At 42.9% G+C, this 21,526-nt stretch overlaps 1 protein-coding gene across 11 annotated transcripts in view; it reads left to right on the plus strand.

Annotated features, from left to right (window-relative positions):
• Positions 1–21,526, plus strand: part of camta1a (calmodulin binding transcription activator 1a) — a 439,144-nt gene that overhangs the window by 246,580 nt on the left and 171,038 nt on the right. For all 11 annotated transcript variants that reach the window (XM_017488154.3, XM_053686534.1, XM_047160515.2 and 8 more), the window contains one exon: positions 2,967–3,102. In XM_017488154.3, coding sequence (XP_017343643.3) covers positions 2,967–3,102 — 136 coding nt within the window. The remainder of the gene's footprint in view (positions 1–2,966; positions 3,103–21,526) is intronic.

Here is a 21,526-nt window from a genome sequence, read left to right on the forward strand (position 1 = left end):
ACTCTCTCTCTCTCTCTCTCTCTCGGTATATATATATATATATATATATATATATATATATATAGAGAGAGAGAGAGAGAGAGAGAGAGAGAGTTAAGAATCATCATTCAATTTCCATATTAATCTGTCACATTTAGGCCTCAGGGACCGCAGTTCTCCTGTCATGGCTTTCTGATAACAGCACAGTTAATATTTCACCCCCGTGTATAAATACCCATCCTTCTGATAAGTTTAATTGAATCGCCTGTGTACACAGACACAGAAAATGAGAATGAGCCCTGCAGGCAGACCCCAGGTACCAACCACCTTCGGTTAAACACTGGCATGCCCACAAGCTCTTGAACACAAAGCTGTGCTGACATGCAAAATTGTGGTGACCTTTAACACAGGAACTTTGCTTCAGTCCCGGTGGATTAGATGACTAATTCATTTGATTTTTCTGCCTCACTCATCTTCTCTCTCTTTTTTTCTTCTAATGGATTTATCTACTTTAAAACAGTCTTTAAGTTGTGAAGGTCAGTGCAGGCTATTAACGATGCAGTGTGGTGTGTGGTTGTGGGCAGGGTGAGCTGAATGAATGAATGAATGAATGAATGAATGAATGAGGAGAAGCAGAAATGAGGGATTGATGTGACCAGAGTGGGAGGATGAAAATTAGACCAGGGAGCCTGAGTAAAATAAGATCAGGAGGATGGGAGACACATCAACCTGAGACATTACACCTCCCATCAACAGAGATCCCCTCCCCTGAGCTCTGAATATACACCTCCTGATCACTTACTATTTCTTAGACTATATAAGACCTACGCGTGTATCATGTTGCAAACTCTTGCCATACTTATATATAGTGTCTGAGTACTGTCTGAGCCTTGTATACTGTTACCTGATAGTCTCGTGTTTCAACATTGGCTTACTTCTTGACTACTTTTTCGAATCTGGCCTTTGTTTGAAATATTGTGCCTACTGTTTTTTGGCCTATGCTTATGTCAACAACAATACCAACAACTTTGGACTGTGTTTTGCTATTGTCAATAATCCTCGACAATCTCCTGTCACAACAGAAAAGTCCTGTATGATACAACTTGATGGAGAAGGCTAAGAAGAGAGAAATGGGGGGTTGGGGTTGGATAAAATCTTGGGCAGGAGCTTCAGTCAAGGTTTTGTTAGTGGATTGGGTGGAGATGTTGCTTGTGCATTGGGTTGGAAATCTTGTAAGTGGGAGCTCTTTCTAGTTGGCTAGTTGGAGATCATGCGAGTGCATTGGGTGGAGATGTTGCTAGTGGGTTGGATGAAGATCTTGCTAGTGGGAGATGCTGCTATTGAGTTGGCTGAAGATCTTGCTAGTGCACTGGATGGAGGTCTTGCTAGTGTTTGGGATGTTCTTTCTAGTGGGTCAAAGTGGAATTTTTGCTAGGGGATATTTTGTCATTGGGTCACAGTAGAGAGCTTCCTATTGGGAGATCTTGCTAGTAGAGGACTGTTCTAGTGAGTTGGAGTTGAGATCTTGCTAGTGGGTCACAGTAGGGTTTTTGCTTGAGGTTTATAACGGGTATTATGTTAGCGGGTCACAGTGGAGATCTTCCTTGTAGGAGATCTTGCTAGTGGATTTCAGTGGAGATCCTGTTAGTGGGTCCCACTGGAGATCTTTCTAGTGGGCCTGAAAGAAGGAACAACAGAAGGGAGTTGGTGGAACACAGTCACTGGTGCTGGCACAGAGGCATAGTGAAAGAGAGAGAGAGAGTGGAGGATGGCAGAGTTTGAGTGGCATCTCTAATTAAAAGGCGCTACAGAGTTGGGCTGGTGGGAGTCCTCTTTTCATTCTATATCAGCCCCAGACACTCGTCCCCTGAAATGATTGATGAGCAATCGCAAAAATAAACCAGCGACTGGCCCCCTTGAGCTGCACGAGAAATTGATGTATGCAGCGTAATGGATAATACTGAGTGAGGAAAATGAGAAGATAAACACGAAGACAGTGCCAGCCACACAATGTTTAGGCATGGTTTGATTGCTGCCAGTGTACCTTGAGGCCATGCTGGGCCTGGCTAACAGGCAGCTCACAGCAGCTGGCCGGCTACAGGACTGGGCCAACAGCACTTCCACTTCCACACCTAGGGGAGCCAATGACTGTGCAACCATGCTATCTCCTCATGGGACTGCTCCAGCTCCTGCCAGCTATAGCAGTATTGTGTGTGTGTGTGTGTGTGTGTGTGTGTGTGTGTGTGTGTGTGTGTGATAGATGGATAGATCTGTTGATACCACAAGGGAAAATTGCATTGTTATAGCAGCCAGGCAAAGTACAGAATACAGAGAATATCTATGTACATTCATGTCTCGTTTTTTTTTTTTTTCCTTTGGTTTCTGCATAACTGCTGTATAAATGTATGGATTTTGTCAGACATATGGCATAAGTGCCTCATGCTGTCTTCGCTTTATGTAATTATTAGCTAGTGCTTAAACCGAGAGCCTCCTAATGTGAAGCTAGACAGGCTTCAGCACTACTATCAGCTACCAGGCGATGGCCGGTACGGTTCTAATGAATTATGAATGAAATGTTGAGGGATATCTCTTTTTTTCCCCCTCAGGGGACATTCTCCACCACTCATCTGAGAGTGTGAAGCAGCACAGAGGCGGCAGCCTCTCCGCTTGCATACTCCAGTCTATATGTGATTTACACCAAGCAGAAACGCCACTTTCAGTGCTTTTCTTTTACCAGAGTGTTGCAAATTTATGCGGAAGGTTGCTTTGTTCACTGTCAAACTGTGCATACCAATGCAAAAAATGCCATAAAGGGGCTGTGTCATCTTAGTCACTGATGCATTACTGACTCTATTAGCCCCCGTGTACTTCTCTGAAATGAGGCCCACAGCATAGGCTTTGACTAAAAGAAAAACCTCTGTTCTTCTTCTTCTTCTTCTCATCCTCCCCCTCTTCCCTTCTCTCGTCCCTGTCTCACTGGGATCTAGGCCACAGAATGGGTCGATGATACTGTACAACCGTAAAAAGGTGAAGTACAGGAAGGACGGCTACTGCTGGAAGAAGAGGAAAGATGGCAAGACTACGCGAGAGGATCACATGAAGCTGAAAGTACAGGGCGTCGAGGTAAGGGTTCTGGAACACTTTGAAACCGAGCATCGGGCGTTACAGGGTGTTGAAATTTCGTACCCTAATCAGCCCCCCACCCCCACACACACACACCACAATGGATGCATGAGTGCTCCGGTTTTATAAGACCATTTCACGTGACACGCATACACACACAGCTCCAAATCCCAACCCTGCCAAGGCATACTGAAAGTAAAAAATACACCTCAGTAGCACAATTTTAGTTTTCCCTTGGTAGCAAACAAAATGGAAGCAATTGTTTGTACCTTATTAAGCTCTGGATGTTACCTTTGCTCCAGAGAGGGAGCATTAATCTTCTCCCATGCTGAGAGCCACTGCCACCATAGGTAGACTGCAGGCCCCGCTACTGCTCCAGTGTGCCCCAGCACGGCCCTACTGCGTGTGTGTGCCACTTGTGATTTATCTCTGCACCTTTGCTCACCCTCTCTTACAAACATACACATACACACCCACAAATTACACTTTACAGACCTGTGCCAACAATAGGCTGACTTTCCAAACCAACACCAAGCTTGTTTATTTCAGAAGACTGTTGATCGTTCTTGTGTTGTTTATGAAGAGTGCAGGCAGAAGGACAATGTTTCTTTGGGGAGCGGAACGTCTTGATGCAATCATACTGTGTGATGTGGCAGAGACAGAAGGAGACACTACACGCACACACACACACACATACACACAAATGCACACTGGGCCATCCTGCCACTCAGAGTGTCTGTGTAAATCTTTTGGTTTTGATGAAACTACAAAAACATGTACTTTATTTTACATTGGCATCTTTTTAATGTTGACTCGCAAGACAGTTGAGCATGTATTGTGAAAAAAATTGTACTATAGCATTCAAGCTAACTGGTGACACTGTATGTCGACGTCATATCTGAAAACGTCCTTCCGTGACGAGTCATTTTCAAATATATTTACGTTCCGTTACGGATGCAATGAAAAGCAGATACAGTAAATACAGGTCCTAATCACACGATCTTCATTTTAAATGGGCTGCAAATGGGCTTGTTGTATTTGTATCACAAAGAAAAGAAGATTACAGAAAAGTGTGAAAAAACGCGTATGGCAATCGGTTTGCTGAACAATTCGGCAATCCGTATAGTGAATCTTTTAGCTAGGCTAATATTTGTGGTGGCTAGTGTAGAGTTCCTTTACTCCAAAATACTGTTCAATATGGTATTTTCTAACTGTAAAATACATCCCCAAAACTACTGCTTGCTTGTGATTTTCATGAAACTGTGGTGTAAATTCTTTACTGTGAAAAAGTTTTTTGTTTGTTTGTTTGTTTTTTTCAGATGACACCAAACTATATGTGTTTTCTCATTCATCCATTTTCAGTAAGTGTTTTATCCTGGTTAGGGTCATGTTGGGTCCTGGGAACACAAGTCCCAACACCTATCAACACCTAGGGGTACTTTAGCTTAGCCAGTTCACCTTCTGGCATGTTTTTAGGGGGTGGGAGGAAACCAGAGAACCCAGTGAAAACCAACAGAGACACAGGGAGATGTGCGAAACCATACAGAACCCGATTTGGAACCATAGAGATTATTTTATGAAACGAAAAATAAAAACACATCCATTTGGTACGCAGATGTTATCTTCTTCTCTGTTTGACAGTTTTCTGTGGACCAAGAGAATCCTTGCAACCTCCTACACACCTGTGCTGAGTGAGCTCAGTGGTATTACCCTTGGCTTCTCATACAGTCTGGTAATAGCAGAGATGTTGGAAGTTAGTCATAACAGAATGAGGTTTATGGTGAGTTTGAAAAATCGCTCTACTCCTTCTTGTACTCTGTGTACCAGAATATGGAGTTTGCCAGACTAGAAGCAAATGTATATGCATGTGTACAAGAATGTATGTTGCAGCATCTCAGCACAGACTATCAGAAATGGGATAGTAGGACAGCTCCAGGACTTAAAGCCTAAGTTAAGTAGTTTTGGTCTTTCCAGAAAGTGATGGATTGGGTGGAGTGAAGGCTGTCAGCTCCCAACACGCTCTCAGAGCTCTGGTCCAGTGGAGAGCACAAGCTTCTTGGAAAGACTGGTGTCTGATTACAGAGCCATGGACTGTACATAATAAGCATTTGGGTCAGGTGACCATGTTGATGAATGAAGTCTCCTACTGCAAAGAGTTTCTGTGTAAAATTGTGCCAATGTCCACTCTGGGCTTGAGCAAGGACGATCAATCAGAGCCACACTCAGGGATAATAACCATGAGTTGCTAATCAGTCTTCTTCAGGCCTGTGTACTGGAACACAAATAAGTGTTTTGACCTTAACCTTAAAGAGCATTCGTTCTTGCCGAGTGCTTTCCCCTCTGGCTCTGCCGGACCTCTTTTCTTTATCCTGTCCATGAATGTATTACTGGTCACACCAGAGAGACCACCGCAGGACAACCATTTCAATGTCTGAAATCAGAAGGAGAAGGCGTGTGGAACGAAGGAGGCAGTGAGGTTGGAGTGCATGTGTTGTGAGGCAGTCATCCATGGTCTGAATGGATATCTACCTTGGAGTGGCTCTGTGCTGGCCTGCTTGTGCAAGGATGGGTGGGTGAGCTCTTGCTAGCTCAGCAGTCCATGTAAACGACAGTTCCTGCTTCTGCCCACCCTTTCTCTATCTCGTCTCTCTCTATTTCCTGTCCGTGGCCTGGCCAAACCTTGAGCCTGGCGTAAATGCTCCCTGCTCACCAAAATTGGAACGGAGGGTGTGTTACAGCATTAGCGCTTAACAGGCCGTGAAATAACAGCCTACCTTGCTGATGGCTTGCCATCACTCCAGGTGAACTGGGCAGACGGCTAAATAAATGAGTGCCCTCCTCCCCTTGCTTCTTCCTCCTGCTTCCTTCATTGAGAGTGGGGCACCTGAGAAAGGAAGGAGGCCATGCCCATCACTCCCCATCTCCCTTTCAGTGGAGATGTGTGAGCTCTTCGCTGTCTGACTCCACCTAAAGGGAGCATATCAGAGAGCCAGCCATCCATGAGACAGAGCCAGTCGTAGGCAGTGCAGCCTCATCTGTATGCCTAATGATTTCTGGATAAGCACTCTTTAGCAACGATAGCTGGTTTGTCTTTTCATTATTTGGCTTTTTAAGAGCCATCAATTTGAGCTGTGGATTCGGAGAATCAGGCTCCAGGAAAAAGTGCTGAGAAGTGGAAAAGTTAGAGGTGTCACCCTGGCAGGTCTCTCATTTCAACCGTCTTGTGCTTGCCCTAGAGAATGACTGGCTTTGGGGATGATCAGATGGAGTGTTCCTCCTGGTTTGACGATAAAACATGATGACAAACCAAAGCTAAAGCTGTGGTTAACTTTTACTCTGAGATGTGTCATTCCGTGTTCACTTGAAAATGACATTTGCTTAAACTCACGATCCGCAAAGATGTATATTCAATGAACACATTGCCTGATTTTATGCAATGAGAGAGAATGCAGAATTTGTGCTGAAGGTTTAACCCTCACCGCCTCTTGATTAGCTGCTAATGCAGGTTGTGCTATTGGACCCTTTACCTCCTCCCCCCTCCAGCCTCAGTACTTCACTGCTCTAATAAACTCCCAAACACACATCGATTTCTCTTAAGTGAAGGCGGCACGGCTGGTGAGTTATTTCATTACCCCGTGGTAATTATACAGATTGCAATAAGCTTTCTTATTTAGATGCAGTTGCTTTCTCTTTACCTTGACCGATATACAGGCCTCTGAGCGGTGTGGCTCTCTGCCTCGGCTGCTGCTCCTCCCCCAAAGCAATCAGCCTGTCCTCTTCAGTCTCAACATATTAGTTCGTGTTGGATCCATCTAATGCACCATATCAACCGTACAACTGCGCAACCACTCGAGCTAATGGAGCAAACCTGCGACTCAGTCGCTCCTCCTTATTGATAATAATGAAGACAGATGTCAAAACGCTTGTTGCTAATGCTATAATCGAGTGGACACTATTCCAGTGGGCGATTAGGGCAGGGTGAGAGCGCTGCGTATCCATGGTATCGGGTTTGAAAGCAGCAGCACCTAGACTACTGTTATGTGAAGCACTAAACGTCTACGGTTAATCACGTCAGACGACGCCTCTTTTCGTTTCTAATTACCAGCACATCTCGCACCCTGGGAGGGCATTTTCCCTGTAATTGTTTAGAAAATTGTTATTATTTTGTGATCTGCCACATGCTGCTGAGAGAGGAGTATGTCCACATAGAGTGCACGATTACAGATGCAGTCGCCAGAAGCAACAGCTTGTGCGTCCAGATGCGAGATGAAGGAAGTAAACTTAAGATGCGCTCTCTAGTAGAAAACCACCGAGAGAAGTGCAAAAGTAAACATTTCTCCTGCTCACGTTCTTTCTTCCACACTTCACCGCCTGGCCTTTTGCCTCGGTAACTTGCGCCACCAAGACAGGTAATCGATTAGGTTGGACTCTGACCCTCAGCTGCCTCCTTCTGGATTACTCTAACCTTATTCCTTTATTTGACTCTTTTCATCGGCTCACATTTTGTTTTAGGAATCCTTGAGTGGAGATGAGAACCTAAAACACAGTGGAACACATAACCCTGGCTGTTTTCTTTTTGTTTTTTTTTAGCCGTGTCACACTTGGCACGCAAGAAACCTTGTCCGTTTGTAACCCCGACTCTTCAGCTCGACAAAAAAGAGGCACAGAGGAAAGAGCTGTCATCTCATGTTTATGTCTATAGGGTTCATTGGCAAGGTCTGGCCTTATAAAAAACAAACAAACAAACAAGAACATGAAAAACTAAACTGCAGTACAGGTTTCTTATACTATACAAAAGGCGACTTCTTCTGAGTGCACTGCAATCATTAGAAATCCCATAACAGGCTTTGTAGCTCATTTCTCTCTGTGCCTGTTCTAAAGTTTTGATGGATTTTCATATCTCAAGCAAGAGTGAGTCGTCCTAAACCATTAATCCTGGCTAATTAAAAGGCATGTGCTAGCGTAAGAACTCTGAGAACTTGGGGCAGAATGAATCTCTCATGAAAACTCACCCATGCTTTCTCTTTAAGAAAGCTGTAATTAGTTTTCTGCTGGCACGTTTCATGATTTCGTCATCGTTCAGTGGCAGCTGAAGCGTTCAGGCAGCACGCGTTCAATCCGAACACGGGATTTGAGGGACTGAATTTCATCAGTGAGGGTGAAACACTCTGCACAATCTCATAATTTATATTGCCACTTATCGTCCCAAGCACTGAGTGCTTGTTATTTCTGTAACATGGAGTTCATTTGATTTGCAGGGTTGCCGAAAGCTTTCCAAAAATAAAGCTCAGAATATGCCACAACCCTGCTTTAAAAACCCAGCATCATGGCTACATACAAAGTAAAATGATATACAATATATATTTCATGCAGTTTACTTTCACCACACCCATGAAATGTTCTTCTTTTATGACATTTTTCACACGTGAAATAATGCCAGTTCAATAACGACACCAAAATCGCTGACTCATACTTCCTTTCTACAATAAAACCTGCTAATCTCTTTCGTTCTTTCTTTTGTTTTTTGTTTTTTTTTCTTACAGTACCTTACAATCCTGTGCAAAAGTCTTAGGCACTCTATTTTATTTTAGTACAAACTTTGTTACAGATTTTTATTTGATGACTTCTACATTATCGAGTCAGTACAAAAACATTTTCGATTTCCAAACATTAGTTTTCCAGCGCTAAATGAAATGTTACAGAAAAAAGATGTTTGCGTGTCAGTAAATTAAGCAGCATATTACGTAAGAGACCAGTTTTCAGATGAAAAACATAATGAAGGCTGCTTTGTTTTGCCGCAACAATACGAAGCGAGTGCGACAGTCAAAGTCTTCAGAAGAACCGTAGCTGGTTCTGTAAGATGCTCAGTTAAACTTACAGCTCATTTCCTTATAAAACTACACAAATAGTACCTGAAACTACTCTTTTTTTTTTTTTAAGTAAACGGTCATCATATCAAGTTTGTTCAATTTATTACCATTTACTGCTCTTTATAGTATTTATTATTAATGTAGAAATGTATTATATATTATTAATGTAGAAACATTTCATTTCATTATCTTTGCTCTATCATTTCATTATCTTTGCACGGGCCTAAGACTTTCGCACACTACTACACTAAGAGAGACCATGACGGCGTGCTTTTAATTCGTCGACAGAAAGAATGCGTTTGACTCATTCCATGTTGTATCTGGTGTTTCAGGATAACTTCACATTTTTTTGTGCATTTTCAAATCGTTTCGGCTCACTTACTAGGCGACGCTATTATTAACTGTTACTTCCTGACGTAGTTAACGTGGCTAGTGTTGAGAATGTTATCTAACGTGTGCGAAAAGATGATAGTTGTAAATGAGTAGTTTAAGTGTGTTAATGAAATGCACCTATAATGAAATATATAGATAATATAGTGTATGAAAGCTTACAAAACATCCAAGCACATACACACACACACACACACACACAAAACTAATAATCAACCAGGGTAAGGAAAAGCTCTTAACATTACTGTTCAGCTAGATAGCCATGTGTTGTGTAGAACCGGCATCTCGGTCATGTTTGCTAAATTTCAGTTGATTAGAGCAACGCCACCTCTTTAGTCCACATGAGCATCAGCAGATGAACACACCGTGATATGTTTGTCTTAGCGTCTTATGCAGTGGCCACGCATGAAGGAGGAAATGGATTTCTCAGACTGCATCGCGGCGCGTCCCTCCCAGACGGAGTCGATGTAAATGAATTTAGAAGTTGAACATAAAGCGCTAATGTGGCGAGGAGTAGATGACTTGTAAAATTGGGTGGTGGTATGAATGCCACTGATTCCCAGCAGATGTGGGCAGGCCTTTTAAAATGCAATCGGAGCACGCCGCCGTTCCCCCTGTCATCATCCACCTGTTCAGTGGAGCCGCACAAAAGCAATTTGAACAGAGGCTGCGTTTAATAGTCCAGCCTCAGGACAGAGAAAGCGAGAGAAGGCTAGCGAGCTGCAGACAGACAGACGCGCACACACTCACATAACCTACGGGCAGGTAGATATCACTGCTCACTCAGTTACTCACTCCTTTATACCTCCTCGTTCACCTCAGTGCCTTAATGAGTGCCTTCGACGTGGCCACGTGGCCAGTAGTGCCTTCGCCACCCCATTCAGGTCCGAGGTGAAATCTGTCACGGGCGGTGCACCAATGATAACGCATGGGCGGGAAAAAAACACACTTAATATTAGTCATACAAGTGTGGTGGTGGTGGTGTTGACTCTTTATTGATTATATACAGAGTGTAATTGTGAGGAAATGTCTTAGTTATGATGTATGATTCAGGGTGCTAGTTTTACATTTGCCTTCCTGTCAGTGCGCGCGTAGCTCTCGGCTCGTTTGTCAGCTTGCCTGATGATGAAATTGCCATCTACAGCACACAAATCTCACAAGAGCAAGTTCAAGGCAAAGACACTGAGGACGGCTGAGAGCTCAGGCGGCTCGGACACTTCTGGTTTAGGTCCAAATACAGATACAGATACAAATATTTGGAGCACTAAACAGATACAGATACTGTCATGGCAACGCTCAGTTCAAGTATGACAACCGTCTGTATAAAGCTAAGGGATGGAAAAGGATCCAAAACTATTTAAAAATGGCCTCACGGTCTCTTTCTCCCGCTTTTATTTCTTTCTGAACTGAATGAACAGAGCAGCATATCTGCCAGTGCTGGGAAAACCAAAGGCACTCGCTGACGTTATTTCAGTCTGACGTCATCCTCCTCTGACACCCTGTGTGTCTACGTGTGTGTTTGTGTATATGTGTGTGTGCGTGTGTGTTTCCTACAGTAAAAACTCAGTGTTCTGTCTCTTGCAGTGTTGGCAGAAATCTCCGAATCGATCTCTGTACTAGGACTAATATCATACCCACGCACGCCGAGCTCAGCGGAGATCCTCTCTCTGTACATTTACTCCGATGAGCTGGCATGGCTGAGCCATGCATTATTGACACACAGTGTGGAAGCGTAAAAGTATATAATGTTTAATAACCGTACAAACCAAAAAAAAAATAGCAGTGTTCCAACATCCAGGTTTTCCAGGTACACCAATGCTGAGTAATGAGCACCAGCGAAAGGAAATTCAAAGTGAATGCTGAAGTGTTTATATTTAGTGATGGAGTGCCTGTGAAATGCCTTTTTCTGTCGGTGATGTGGAAGGAACTGATATTTAGCATGAAAGAAATGCTTAAGTGGACTTTAACTGTCTCTCCATCTCTCTCTCACACACATTATCTCTCCATCCTTTTTCCTGTCAGATGCCTGTTTAGTTCAAATCCTGGTGCTATTTATTTATTTTTCAGTTAATAGACTCTTGTTTTCATTTTTTTAGAGATGATGTTTAGACGTGCTCTGTGGTATCAGTGGGGGGGGGGGGGATACGGGGGCAGGGTATTGTTAAATTGACAAAGGACCCACAGTAGCACCCTGGTGGATGCCGGAAATATACCTCCACAGCAAAAATACATATCTAATGTAATAATCTGATGATTACACTGATGAACACTTACAATATTATTAAAAGGTGAAAAAGAGCAAACCGGTTTTATAACGTTATTATTATAAAAAAAATTTTGTATAGCTCACCTGGGCGGATTGCGTCTCCTTGGAGCTCCCTCTTGAATCTTAAATCATGCCCTGTTTGTTACTTTCCCTTCCTTGTTTATCCATTACAATGATGTTTTCCCACTATTGTCAACAAAAGGGAGTCTACAGTGTAGGGTTTTAACCAAATCCGAATAAATTACTCAGAACGGGCAGATAATATCTTCTAAATATCTACACATACGAATACAAATAGGACGTGTACTCTTGATTTGTTGTTGTTTCTTTTTGTGGTTGATTTGGGGTTTTTTTTTGTGTTGTTGTTGTTTTCACAGGGCATCTGATTGCGATTAGAGGTGTGATTAGACTGGGATCCCACTGGATGCAACAAAAAAGTCAAGGAAGCAGAAGGGTTTTTTACTTTGATGCCTTAGTAATTGCCTGATCAGGGACACGGTGGATTAAATAAGGCTGTTCATTTGTTTATATTTTGAGAAACAGAACCAACTAAATTAATTCAAGTGGTTCATCAAGTCAATTACTTTATTGAGTTATGCTTGACAAAGAAGCTGAGATGTAACTGTGCTTTGTATTGTCAAATAAGCTAAACTACCCTAGAGTCAAAGGTGGAAGATATTGAGGGCGAAACCGAAAATAATCAGTGCATAAGTGGGATTAAAAAAAAGCAATGCCATACACATGTCTGGTTCAGACCACTGATCTAGATCTAGAACTGGATAGCTCATGACGTCACCAACAGTGAAGCTACTGCGCCGCCATCTTTGTATTCCCTAACATATATATATATATATATATACAAGCAGTGGTCGGAGCTCTGAAGCATAAAACAAATATATAAATACAGCGGATATTTGTGTACAGAGAATATTTAACCACATAAACTCGTTCGCAACGGGGATGATGTGTGTTTCATTTGAGAGTTTTATAGAGATTTCACTCCGCGCTGTTAGAATATCAGCTTTGTGGTCGAAAGGTAAGAACAGAGAGCTAAGCAACAACCGGCGGCTAAACACTACACACTAATACTTAAACACTGGCACTTCAACACCAACACTTCAACATTACTGTAATCTACTGATTGTGTGTGTGTGTGGAAGGGAGGGTTTCTGGGAGGGTTTCTGGGTTGCCAGATCCTCAGAGCCAAAGCAGCCCTAAGAAATTCACAACCCACTCAACACTACTGCATAAAAATAAACTCGTTCGCAACGGGGATAGCGTACCTTCCGGGACCGGTTCATTTTATTCCCACGCACTTTTTATGCATTATTTTCTGTACCTTTTCCCTCAGTAGATTACAGGAGTGTTGAAGTGCGAGTGTTTAAGTGCTTAAGTGTTTAAGTATTAGTGTTTAGTGTTTAGCCGCGGAGTGAAATTTCTATAAAACACCACTGGGTACTTTTTGCTTTAAAAAGGGGGTATTTATACACTTTGACGTTGTATTTTTACTGTTGATTATTAAAGATTATGATCGTTATCCCCACTCTACATGGCGATAACGACGCATTTGTGCTTAATAAGTACATGGTGTGTATAAATTACAACCCGTGGGCACTTCTGCCACATCCTTAAGCGAACGTTGTTTTGCAGTTAAAAGCAGCACATCGGGTCATCGTGACAGTTTTCGTCCGTTGGCGGTCGGCGCCCTCTGTTGTTAGGGAATCGTAAAATGGCCGCCAGAGCACTTCCGGTGGCTTCACCTACTGCTGGCAGTTTAATATTCTATGAGCTATCCAGTTTTATATCTAGATCAGTGGTTCACACTCAGTGGTTATGAATTTGAGTGATGTAGCTGAGGTAGAGGAACTGTCAGAGCGTGTCATGTGTTGGGTTTATAAAAAGCCACACCCACTTTGGATTTAAAGCACTAAACAGAGACTGGATATGTCTCAATCAGCTCCCTAGTTCAGTAGTCAGGGCACTGATCAGGGAGTCGGCCATTTTAAGGACTGTCTCAATGACGTCATGTTTTCTGAAGCCTCTTAGCTTGAACATATGGGGGACGAACTCTCATCCCACTTTGCCTACAAACGTAAGTAGCTTGTTATTGTTAAATATTTTGAGGTGTTTCATTTTCGGTGACGTTTTACAACGCGAGTACGGAGTCATATCTCCGGAAATTGAGTTATAAGTGTTCCAATGTGTAGTGAGTCAGGGTCCTTACCAGTGCCCGAACTTGTGTACACGATATACTGATTCACCACCTACGGAGCTAATTGAGACACACCAAATGATTCTGATGTCATGACACAGCTTTATAGCAATATCTGTTTGCTCCAGTGCTAAAGCTCGCACAGAAAAAGACTCACCCACTTATAACCCACTTACCTCGATGCTGCCCTTCTCACAATCACGGTAAATCCAGTCTCGTTCTTCAAGAGTTTTGGGATTGAGGATTCCCTGCGAGAACGATCTATTTGAAATCACTTTGAGAAGTGAAGAGTGTGCTGGACAGCGAGACAGAGAGGGCAGGAGGAGGGGGAAGAGGGTGCGATAGAGGGGGTGAGATGAGAGGAATAGAAGCTAAATACAGAATAAACCACATATAGATATTACATATTTGTTCAAAAATTTGCTGAAATGTAATGATAATGTTTGTTAATGCGCGTGGGTTTTTATATTGTTTTATATCTCTATTAGCAAGATAGAAACATCTGACCATGGGGGCATTTGGCTGGTCAGAATGAGGAAATCTGCTTTTTTTTTTTTTTTTTTAAAGAGCCAAAAGTTAAGGTTAGTTTAATATTTATATTTTATCGAATTTATATTTTATAATTAGCTGCGTTTGTATTTATGTAAATGAAAAGTCCTCACAAGAATAGTGTGTGTGTGTGTGTGTGTGTGTGTGTGTGCTTATTCCAGCTGCTATTTAACAATCTGGCCGAGTGATTTCAAGACGTAATGCTTTCCGGCTCCAAAAGCCGCTTTCTAATCAAAAGAGGAGGAAGAGCGAGGGATTGTGGGTAGCTGCTCTCTTGTTTCCACCGATCCACTGTCCTGGTGACAGTTTCACTTTCATCATCTCTTTCACACTCACCTCACCACCGATCAGCACTCATCCGGCTATTCTGTTAGAGGACTGACTGACTGTGAGGTTAGTTAGTGTGTGTGTGTGTGTGTGTGTGTGTGTGTGTGAGAGAGAGAGAGAGAGAGAGAGAAAAGCAGTGAGACATTGAGGGAGAAGGAGCTGTAAGGAGTGTAAGAGAGACAGCAGCTGTATGAATCATGGCTTCAATAAAGAGCCCAGAGCGGATCAATACAAGCGCCAAGCGAGGACACACACCTAGCCCACACTGTTTGTGTGTGGGAGGCGTGTTAGCCTCTGTGTGTGTGTGTGTGTGTGACAGACACAGAGAGAGAGAGAGAGAGAGAGAGAGCGTGAGAGAGCGAGCACCTGACTTGGCCTTGCTGCTGCACACTTCAGCTGTCCATCAATGTTTGATGAAAGGCCCTTTTGAGCACGAAGCAGGTATCTGCACTGACTCATCAAAAGCACACACATTAACATGTCTTTTTTTTTAGCTCGATATATTGAGTTCTCCTGGTAAATTGGGGAAGTTGTGCCAGTTTGAGTCTGGATCGTATGGAATTTCATATGTAGTGCTTTGTAAGCAAAGAAAGACGCATTCCTCAATGCTCACGTCTCCGCCTATCTCTCGGCGGTCCACGGGTTTGGAAGACGCCCAGCGATGCACAGAGACACAAGAGACTGCCACTCCTGCTACACAGTGCTGGTCAGTTCCCATTAAGAGAGACACACGCAGGGGAATGCATCTGTGATCGGTGGCCAGCAGCAGTAGACACAGTGAGTGTTAAAGTGGACGCTGGGGTCTTTAAAAGAAACGTGCTGCGCAACTTAATGAGCAGAATGTCCCCTCCTCAGCAAGGAGCGGGGGAGAGCCTTTTTATTCCGCCTTTTTCCTTTAAAATTTGGTCGATAAGGGTGAAGGGCATTTCATGGCTGCTCTCTCTCTCTCTCTCTCTCTCACTCTCTCTCTCTCACTCTGTGGTGCGTGTGTGTGTGTATGTGTGCAGTCTTGAACAGTGAAATCCTGCGATAAAGCTTGGTGGCACTATGTTTAATGGAGCTTAATCCCCAGATTTGACATCCACAGGGCCATAGTAATGTAGCCTGCTCAGCTCCAAAAGCTCTCCCAGAGTACAGGACATTACACACACACACAAATGCATATCGGTATCATATACACACATCATACACAAGATCCCCTGTGGTTTATGGTTGTCAGCCCCTGATCTGTAGACGGTTGTTTAACTGAATTAAGAATGAGAGCTAAATTGCTGTCAGAAGTGCTGCTTAAGGCTATTCAAAATTCCTGACCATTGATTGCTCGCAGCCTGCGGTTTTAATTAAAGTTGACTTTCATGCATATTTAACTTGTTGGATTTTCTTTACAAATTGGGCTTTCAGTCATGTAGTTTAGTCAGCAGTCTCCTCCACGACAACACGGTGGTATGTGCTGAATACGTGCGTCAGGTCAAAGCTTATTTTAAAACCAGGAAGTGATTTCCCGTGATTTCGTACTAGTAATGGTTCGTAATTTCTTTGAGTTTTTTTGTGACCGTTTTATATGTTTTAGCGCTAGAATTGTAAAATCTCTCTGAAGTCAAAACTCGGTTTACCTTGTTAGCTCCTCTTCATATAATCAAAAGACAGAATTCTTGTTTTTTTTCCCCAGAATTTTCCATCAAAATGAAGAAGTTATTAGTACTTTGCGTTTACTTTACTTTATAAAGCACAATTAAACACATCAAGAGCTGACCAATGTACTGTACAAAAATCTAAATAATACACAGGATATAACATGAAGTTGAAAATGCCAAAGATAAGAACTGCCTTTTTAACCTAGTTTTAAAAATAGATAAAGTTGAAGGTGCCCTGACACGCAGAGGTAAACTGTTCCAAAGCTTAGGGCCTGCTATCCTAAAGCCACAGTCACCCCCAAGCTTTAATCTGGTCCAGGGAACAGTTAAGAGCAGCTGATCAGAAGACCTAAGAGACCTGGTGGAAATGTATTGTTGTAACAGACCTACAACGTATGGTGGCGCTAACCCATTGACTTATTTAAAAACAAACAATAAAAGCTTACACTCTATTCTGTACAAACAATAGCCCCCCCCCCCCCCCCCCCCCACGTATTTATTCACTGGTCATTGGGTGGGAATTCACCCAGGATTGGTTAGCCATTCCATCGCAGACATTAATTCACGCCTACAGGTATGTTGGTGTTTCCAGCCTGTTTTTGGGAGGTGGGAGGAAACTGGAGAACTTGGAGGAAGCCCACATGAACATAGGGAGAGCATGCACAAAAACTCCACACAAATAGTAGCTCAAGCTCAGGACTGAACTGGGAACTTTGGAGGTATGAGGCTGCAACACTCGCCACTGGACCTCCACCAATGCCACCCAACATTTTTTTTTTCACAAATCTAAAATTATAAATGAACCTTACTACTAACTAAATATGCCAGTGTCCATTGTTAGGTACTGAGATGAAAACAAGCTAGCCGACTGGAAACTTCTGGTGAAGGTCTTAATCAGTGGTCTGAGCAAACCTGAATAAAACAGATCTAGTGAATAAGTCAGTTCACTTGAATAGAAAAGGACACAGGACATGAAAAGATTTGCTTCCTACAGCAGTTAATTTAAAGTTAAGTTTATACATAATGGTGGAAAAAACATCCAGTGAATGGCAGTTCTACAGGTGGAAATGCCTTACTGATGAGAGAGATCAGAGGAGAATGACCAGGCAGGTTCGGGTTCAGGCTATGGTAACTCAAATAACCACTCTTTACAACCGTGCTGAGCAGAAAAACATTTCAGAACACATCAAATCTTGACAAACATGGGCTACAACAGCAAAAGATCACAATGAGTTTCACTCCTGTCTGAGGGTACAGTGGGCACAGGCGTACCGAGATTAATTGGGAAGTGGATTAGAAAAATGTAATGTTAAAAAAAACAGTGATAGGTATGAAGGTGTTCTATTTGCTGTGTTTGCTGGTAGAGTTCAATGGGCAGGAGGAAAGGCGAGCATTTAGTGACCTACTTGCTACACACACTCTTGTGGCTGAGTTAACGGCTTATTGTGGAACCACTTTTCAGATTGACAGCGTGTGCTTTTCATCCAAGTGGACTTGTAACATTTTACGGCCAAAGCACACAAATCTTTTTATTTGGATTTCAAGGTGGCTCTGGGAGTGAGCTGCTGACTGGCCCAAGAGAATGGATCGTCAGCAGTCCGAGCCCAGAGGCCAGTGCCCAGGTGAGCTGAGCATGCTGGGATACTGACCAACACTAATGTGTCTCCTCTGACCGCCCTGGGCTAAACATATTCACAGTAATTGCCTTGGGATTTGGAGAAGCCTGCCAAGGCAATAATCTACACAAAAAATTGTGAAAGAAAGCAGACTCAGGGTGAGATGTAGTCAGACAAGGCAGAGGCAGGCTTGTGTAGTTGTGACTTTACCTGTTATTTCCAACGGTAAAGCCATTATTCACAACGGTAAAGCCATTATTCCCAATGGTAAAGCCATTATTCACAACGGTAAAGCCATTATTCCCAATGGTAAAGCCATTATTCCCAACGGTAAAGCCATTATTCACAACGGTAAAGCCATTATTCCCAACGGTAAAGCCATTATTCACAACGGTAAAGCCATTATTCACAACGGTAAAGCCATTATTCACAACGGTAAAGCCATTATTCCCAATGCCATTATTCCCAATGGTAAAGCCATTATTCCCAATGGTAAAGCCATTATTCCCAATGGTAAAGCTATTTTTCCCAATGGTAAAGCCATTATTCCCAATGGTAAAGCCATTATTCCCAATGGTAAAGCTATTTTTCCCAATGGTAAAGCCATTATTCCCAATGCTAAAGCCGTTATTCTCAATGGTAAAGGCGTTATTCCCAATGCCATTATTCCCAACGGTAAAGCCATTATTCACAACGGTAAAGCCATTATTCCCAATGCCATTATTCCCAATGGTAAAGCCATTATTCCCAACGGTAAAGCCATTATTCACAACGGTAAAGCCATTATTCACAACAGTAAAGCCATTATTCACAACGGTAAAGCCATTATTCACAACAGTAAAGCCATTATTCCCAACGGTAAAGCTATTATTCACAAAGGTAAAGCCATTATTCCCAAAGGTAAAGCTATTATTCCCAACGGTAAAGCCGTTATTCCCAACGGTAAAGCCGTTATTCCCAACGGTAAAGCCATTATTCCCAACGGTAAAGCCATTATTCACAACGGTAAAGCTATTATTCTCAATGGTAAAGCCATTATTCCCAATGCCATTATTCCCAATGGTAAAGCCATTATTTTCAACGGTAAAGCCATTATTCCCAGTGGTAAAGCTATTATTCCCAATGGTAAAGCTGTTATTCCCAATGGTAAAGCCATTATTCCCAAAGCCATTATTTCCAATGGTAAAGCCATTATTCACAACAGTAAAGCCATTATATAGCTATTATATATAAAGTTTCCGCTGAGACCATCTCTCTCACAGACACACTGCACACTCTGATAGCTAGTACACATGCTACATAGCTCATTTTTTCCTGCACCACAGACCATTGTTGTTTAAAAAAGGCATTTTTGCCTTCGGAATAACTGCACATCTGCAACGTAGGTGACATTCACCTTAAACATGGACCAATAAGCCTGCAAAGAGGTGCACTTCAAATTCTGCCTCCTGTTCTATCATTATTCCCACCTTTACAGTAATGAAATTGGCTAATAATTATTACAATTCTTTAACGAGAACACTTGCACAAATGTTCTTTGATCAATGTGTAGACCTTTCAAGTCACACTTCTGGAAGGCACAAAGTGACATGCTTAACAGGACATTACTTCGATTACATAACAAGGCTGTAGCGTTTTCCTCCAAAACCGCATACACCTGAAGCAATGCTCATCATGAAATTTACGTTATTTAACAACATAATAAAAAGAATTAATACAAGCAGTGTTCCACCCTCCGTATTCCCACTGAACATCACCTTATCTGAATGCAGATTTAGACATGAAGCAGTTCAAGCACCTGTACGGATATTAGACACTATCTAACTATTACTACATTTTACAGTGCGTGTCTATTTGCAGCTTCACTGTAGCACTTTCGGTTTCTGGCGCAGAGAGAAATCTCCAGCTGAGCTCAGCTTGCAGATGAATCCAGTCACTGCTTTGTTTAGGACCCCGATAACAGATGAGTAATGGCCCAATGATGGTCCACAGTTACCACTTCATTCAACATGAACTCATGATAGCCATGAACTCATCCGAATCCGACTGCCAGAACCCAGCCATAGCTCAGCCTTGATGAGACCATATGTTAAAGTAGAAATTTCACACAAGCATTTTCTGCATTTGGGCTATTTTTGGGGCACATTCTAAATCTGGCTGAAAAATTTAATTGTGGCTGCACACCATTGGGCCTCTTTTGGTCCACAGTACACCTGCCATTGCCATAACTGAGCACTATCCGTCCAGCCATCCATTTTCTGTACCACTTATCCTACACAGGGTTGCAGGGGAGCCTGGAGCCCATCCAAGGGGACTCTGCGTACGAGGCAGGGGACACAACGGATGGGGTGCCAATTCATCGCAGGGCACAATCGCATACACACTCACACACCCATTCACACACTACGGACAGTTTGGAACCCCAACTGACCACTATTCTGCAAAATATGTTACAGTTCACAAGTTCAGGGAGGAAATGAGGAAGCTGGAGGCAGGCTTGGAAGAACTCAAAGAGCACTTTATTCTCTTACTTTCACTTTTTCCCATTTTATTTTCTACATACACACACAAGCTTGGTGCTGCTTTCTGTCTGTCTGTGTCTGTCTCTCTCTCTCTCTCTCTCTCTTGCCTCTCTGGGGGAGACTGAAAACACAAAGAGACACAAACAAATAAACTCTCACTAATTACACGCAGGTGAGAACCATTACGTGTTCGAACAGACGACGCTGGACCACGCCCTCGCTGCCACAATATACACAGACATATTCGGTCCAGATTTCTCTGCTATCTGGTAATACCGATGTTCAATATGACTGACAACAAACCCAAGCAGGAGGACATTTAAGTTACTGTGTGAGCTAGGGGCATGGGACGAGGCTTCCAGGGGGTCAGTTAAAACACCTGCGCAACAGATCTGCCGTGTTTATTGTGGTAAAATAAGACTGCTCTGTTGGTGCACGTTTGTGTTCCAGTGTACGCCAGTGTTACTATACAAAGCTCCTATACAAATTATTTATTTATTTATTGCTATTTTCCATCTCACCCCACTCCAGCAATTCCTCAATGCCCCACAGTTTGAATACCCCTGCTCCAGTTGAGAAGACAGATTGTGTCAATAAAGTAGGAAAAAAAAAAAAAGTCTCCATTTCATCCTGTCCACCATACTGGGCTTCCAGAAATTGGAACCTTTTGAAAATATATCCATCCATTCATCTTCCATACTGGTGATCCTACACAGGGTCACAGGGAGCCTGGAGCCTATCCCAGGGAACTTAGTGAACATGGTGGAGGACCCATAACAGGGCACATTTACACACACACTATGGATGATTTGGAAATGCCAATCAGCCTACAATGCATGTCTTTGAACTGGGGGAGAAAACAACAAAGCACAGGGAAAACATCCAAGCTCTGCACACACAGAGCAGAGGTGGGACTCAAACCCCCAACCCTGGAGGTGTGAGGCAAGTGTGCCCACCGCTGAGCCACCGTGCCACCCAACCTTTGGAAACCCGATTGAGAAAACATGATCCGCCTTGTTTTCTCAGTATGAATACTTT

This window comes from Ictalurus punctatus, chromosome 15 (genome assembly GCF_001660625.3).
Source record: "Ictalurus punctatus breed USDA103 chromosome 15, Coco_2.0, whole genome shotgun sequence".
NCBI lineage: Eukaryota > Metazoa > Chordata > Actinopteri > Siluriformes > Ictaluridae > Ictalurus > Ictalurus punctatus.